Source organism: Juglans regia, chromosome 13 (genome assembly GCF_001411555.2).
Source record: "Juglans regia cultivar Chandler chromosome 13, Walnut 2.0, whole genome shotgun sequence".
Classification (NCBI taxonomy): domain Eukaryota; kingdom Viridiplantae; phylum Streptophyta; class Magnoliopsida; order Fagales; family Juglandaceae; genus Juglans; species Juglans regia.
The window spans coordinates 34,146,014-34,151,886 of NC_049913.1; the positions used below are offsets into that span (position 1 = coordinate 34,146,014).

The 5,873-nt window shown below is 35.3% G+C and overlaps 1 protein-coding gene across 1 annotated transcript; it reads left to right on the forward strand.

The window, feature by feature from the left end:
• The first annotated feature begins 2,175 nt into the window (after positions 1-2,175).
• LOC108981029 (wall-associated receptor kinase 2-like) lies at positions 2,176-5,659 on the forward strand. Its single transcript, XM_018952101.2, has 3 exons — positions 2,176-3,034; positions 3,289-3,477; positions 4,396-5,659. The coding sequence occupies exons 1-3, from the start codon at positions 2,176-2,178 to the stop codon at positions 5,610-5,612; spliced, it is 2,265 nt and encodes a 754-aa protein (XP_018807646.2). The 3' UTR covers positions 5,613-5,659.
• The last annotated feature ends 214 nt before the right edge of the window (positions 5,660-5,873 follow it).

Consider the following 5,873-nt stretch of genomic DNA (forward strand, 5'->3'; position numbering starts at 1 on the left):
GCAGACCGGGGTGATGGAAGGTCCTCACCGGCGGTTTCTGTGGGGGCACGGCACAGTGTAGCTCCCGATGGAGCGTGACTGCAGCAGCTTGGATGGTGGCTGAAATGCTCTGTTTTTTATATCTAAAACAGGAGAAACCGAAATTTGCAATGGAGGTTACGGCTCGTTGGGCAGCAGCTTCGGTGGCTGGGCAGTGGGCACGATGGTGATTTTCAGAGTGGCTGAAGAACATGAAGAGGTAGTAGCGGCACTGAAGTTAGGTCAAGGATGCTCAACACAAATATATATATGCTATAAGAAGTAAGGAATAAAACCTAGAGGAAAAAGTGAGGAATGGACATGCATGGAAATGGAAATGAGAACGTGAGCTTAAACGAAGTAAGGCGTGACCCCGTGCGACAGTTTATGGAGCCGTAAACCACGTGCATGAGTGTTAGTGGCTGGGTCTCACAGTATGTGTACTGTACGCGACGTCTGCGCGGGTCGTACACACTACAATAGAAGTGGACATACGTGAACTTCATGAAGTAAACCAATGTTCATATAGAAGATAAAAAAAAAACCAAAGTTTATATAATATGTTGGATCAAGATCATATTTATATTTTCTGATTCTCCATATGCGTAAACCAATATTGTTTTAGTAAATAAGCGTGCAATTACACCCACAAATAGATCATTATAAAAAAGAAATCACACAAATTAATGTGATTTTATGTGATCCTTTAAATCTACTTTATAATAAAATTAGAAAAAATATGTTTACAACCGTGGATATCCGACTGTTGCGTAATCAATTTGAAAAAAATGAATAAAATATAAGACTCACATGAAAAAATGAAGGAAAAACCAGGTATTATAACATGTTAGGATGTGAGTTGTGATCCAACTTCACATAATTATGAAGGAAAAACCGAGGTATTATAACGTTCCTAACTTAAATGGGGTATAATGTAAGCCCATGGCTCTACGTGCACTACAAGTAAATTACCAATAAACAAAGGAAAAGAAGCTATACATGCTCAGAAACACTACAACAATTCGACTTTAGCAGCATTTCATGACTTATGGTATATAAGAGCTTGAGCCTCGTAATTCTTTCAATGAGCAAGGAATACAAAATTTCTCTCTAATTCCAAATTTGACTGAAAATAGAACCAATATGGAAGTCAGCCCCTTCACACGGTGTCTGTTCTGCTAATAACAAAATCATTTAAACAATGATCAATCAAGTATGTGGAAAGCATAACCACAAACACAGATGCTATTGATTTGGTTTTGATAGTCATGACTTGAAAGGCAAATGACAAGCCTACAAGGAAGCAACAGAAGCACATTCCAACAATTGATTTACTAATGAACCCCATAAAATAAATTACAACAGGAACTATATCCATTAAAGCATTTTAGTTCAAAATGAATTATCTAAATTGTGAATATTACTTGTAATATTGGCAAAACAGCTAGGATACCTAAATGTCAAATGATACAATTTCCTTCCCTTACCTGGCAAAATTATTTAGAGCACAAAAAACTCGCTGCAAATAAAACTTTTTTCCCCGAATTCCTTACATCACCAGAAGCTAAATGCGGCTACAGTAATTCTTCACTTATTGCTTCAAAATACGTGTAAATATTTTTAGCCCCAAAAATGACTTTTTCTTGTAGTGGGATAAAAATTAAAAATTGAATAAAATATTATTAAAATATTATTTTTTAATATTATTATTGTTTTGAGATTTGAAAAAATTAAATTGAAATGATGAGATGATATGAAATATTTTAACTGTTTAAATAGTACCTAGTCTCCAAGAATACTGATAAATAATTAGTATTCTAAGAAAATTGCATTAAAATTTAGTTAGTTTTTAGATTAAAATTTAGTCATTTTAATATAAAAACTGAAAGACTTGACGTAAATATATATAATCGTGTTATAGAATTTAGTTATCACAGCTTCCTCGTGCAGGCCCCACTTCTACAGCGGTTTAATGCAATAAAAGTCCAATACCATGGTCATGCGCGGAGAAGGTCTTCCTCCCGATCTATATATATATGCCTCCATCCTTTAAATTAAAAATCCAGAATCTCTCAGAAGTTTTCCTTTGAATTTAACATAAGAACTTGTATCCTCTTCAAGGAAACACAGGGAGCAATATCTGTCGGTTTCCGAAGGATGTTCTTGCAAATTACATGTGTTGTTCTGATATTGTCAGAACTGGCAGCTGCAGCAGTAGCAGCTCCATTAGCCAAGCCTAACTGCCCAGATCGGTGCGGAGATGTCGAAATTCCTTATCCATTTGGTACAACTACAGATTGCTACCTAAATAAAAGATTTTTGATCAATTGTACCGACCCGCCTTCCAGCCCCGCCCAACCACTATTTGGAAATGTAGTTGTCACCAACATTTCTATCGACGGTCAGCTTGACATCTTGAATTTTATAGCCTTTGAGTGTTTTGAAAACTCGGGTGGTGTGCTTGAGTATGACAATGAACCCTCTCTCCGTGTCCGAGATTTCACAATTTCCAACACCAAAAACAAGTTCGTGGCCGTCGGCTGTGACACTTACGCCTTCCTCAATGCTTACCAGAACGACGAATTCTTCTCCATAGGCTGCACCTCTACATGTCAAAGTCTTAGAAATGTCGCCAATGGATCATCTTGCTCTGGAATTGGGTGTTGCCAGGTTGACATTCCGAAAGGATTGAAGAACTTTACTTTAGATGCACGCAGCTATAACAATCACACGGATGTCATTGAATTCAATCCATGCAGCTATGCTTTTGTGGCTAAACAAGACGGGTTCAACTTCTCCTCTGATTATCTTGAAAGCCTGCGAGGGAATAAGACCTATCCAATGGTTCTTGATTGGGCAATCGGTGATACAACATGTGAAATTGCCGAACACCAGCCGGGTTACGTATGTGGAAGGAACAGCCAATGTTATAATTCCCAAAACGGTGATGGATATCTTTGCAAGTGCATTAGTGAAGGTTATGAAGGAAATCCATACCTCGAGGATGGTTGCCAAGGTACGAGTTTCAAAGCTTCTCCAATAATATTTTAACAAATTAATGAACATTCGAATGAAATGAAATGAATCTCCAAAGATCAATCTATGCCTGAATTTTGAATTTATTCATATGACGTTCTTAGTTTTGATTGTATATGCCACATATACACATATATATATATATAGTATAATCAATTTCCTTATAAAATATTAATGTATTTAATGGCCGGTTCGAAATAGTTAATCGTTTGTATTATTGCTTCGATAATTCAGATATAAATGAGTGCGAAGCAGACCCGAACCCCTGCAATACTACAACGTCAACATGCAAGAACACTGATGGGAATTTTACCTGTATTTGCCACGACGGATACGAAGGTGATGGGAAGATCACAAGTGGAATAGGTTGCAGACCTATAGCACGGGCCAACAAATCTAGCATTAATATCATTATTCCTCTCGGTAAGTATATATATAATATATTATAATTATATACAATTGCATTATAATTATTTTTTAACCCAATAATTACATATATTATAATTACTTGATCAATGGTTGTGTCAACGACCGCAATTGGCTGGCCTCCTTGGTCAACTTTGCCGGCTGGACATTGAGCACATATTTTCTTATTCTATTATTATCTGTAGAGCACCAATAAAACTCCATTGACTATTTTTATCTTATATCTTCAAACTTTTTTACTGTTGAGATTTGATAATAATGAAGGCAAGAGCCAGCACAATCTGAAAACTAATGATAAATTAAAGGATAATCTTCATTCGCACTAATTCATGTTTAAATCTCTCAAACAGTATTAAAAACACAATAAATATTATAAAATCTACTTTATATTATATAATTTAGACAAAATAAAAATAAAAATCAATCCCTGTTTTTATTCCTTTTTTTTTTTTATACCTTTTTTCTTTCTTTTTTGCAATAGGATGTCATAGACAATTGAACGCAATAAAATTTATAATATTCCCCATGGCCAGTTTATATATATGAATGATGAGTCTATAGAATCCCAAAACTAAAAGACTACTTGGCATGGACTCTCAGATTTTTTAATAAGGCTAATTATTTTAATTTCAACTAGCCTTCTTTCAGTAGTATATATATTTTTTCGGGCATTTATAACTAATAAAAATTTACTTTCCATTAAGAAATAAAAGATGGATATTAAAGGTCCCTTAAAAACTTAAAAGGTTTTAAAAATGAAATTCTCACAGAAATCATTTCGATTTTATGTTGTGATAATTACATACTATGCTTTAACTCAAAGTCTTGAATGAGCTACTTAATTGCCTATTGGATTTGCAGTACCTTTGTTGAATTGTTCGTGCAAACAAAGATAACATGTTTGAATATCCGCAGCTATCAGCATTGGCATCGTAGGATTGTTTGTGGGAGGTTCTTCAATATATTGTGGACTAGAAAGAAGAAAACTCATCAAGCTAAAAGAGAAGTTCTTCCAACAAAATGGTGGATTGTTGTTACAACAAAAACTCTCGAATTATAGAGCTTCAATGGAGACTACCAAAATCTTTAGCGCGGAAGAACTTCAAAATGCTACCAATAATTACGATGAAAGTAGAGTTCTTGGCCAAGGTAGCTTTGGAACTGTTTATAGAGGAGTCTTACCAGACAACAAAATTGTTGCCATTAAGAAATCAAAAATTTGTGATAGGACTCAAATTGAGCAATTCATAAATGAAGTTATTGTGCTTACCCAAATTAACCATAGAAATGTGGTTAGGATGTTAGGTTGTTGTCTAGAAACAGAGGTCCCATTACTAGTCTATGAATTCATCACGAATGGGACTCTTTCTAGTCATATTAATGATAAAAACCTATCATCCTCACTCTCATGGGAAAAACGTTTGAAGATAGCATCAGAAACTGCAGGGGCGCTTGCATACTTGCATTCCTCAACTTCCGTGCCAATTATACACAGGGATGTGAAACCTGCCAATATACTTTTAGATGATAACTATTCAGCAAAAGTGGCTGACTTTGGAACTTCAATTTTGGTCCATCTTGATCAAACAGAATTATCTACGTTGGTGAAGGGAACTTTTGGATATTTAGACCCAGAATACTTTTATAGTAACCAGCTTACAGAAAAAAGTGATGTCTACAGTTTTGGTGTTGTTGTGGCAGAGTTACTGACAGGTAAGAAAGCGCTTTCTTTTGATAGGCCTGAAAAGGATAGAAGTTTGGCAATGTACTTTAACTCTGCTGTAAAAGAGGATCGCTTGCGTCAAATTCTTGATGATCAAATTGTCAATGATGTCAATATTAATGCAATAGATGAAGTTGCTAATATTGCAAAATGGTGCTTAAGTGTAAGAGGGGACGATAGGCCAACTATGAAGGAAGTAGCAATGGAGCTAGAAGGATTGAGAATTATGGGAAAACATCCATGGGTAAAGGCTGATCTTTATACAGAGGAAACCGAAAACTTGCTTGGGCCACCTACACACTCCTTCAACATTGATGTCTACAATGGTTCTTCATCTACCATCACAACAGTTGGGCTTGAAAGTATGAGGACCCAAGTCGTGAAACCATTAGATCATGACGGCAGATGATGAGCTAGCTAGTCCATGGCCAATACATACATCATGATCTTCATCAATTGATCAACTTTATTACTTGTAGGTACATATATGTGTATCTCTCCTATTTTTTTCGTGTTTGATGTCTCAATTTTCTTGCCGCACACCTTCATTTTCTTTTGTGTATTACGGCTCCATTATAAATAGATATACCTTAAAGAAATCAAAAACAAAAAAAAAAACCTTAAAGAAATCTTTTAAATGATGTTATCTTTCATTCTTTTTTTGTTATCA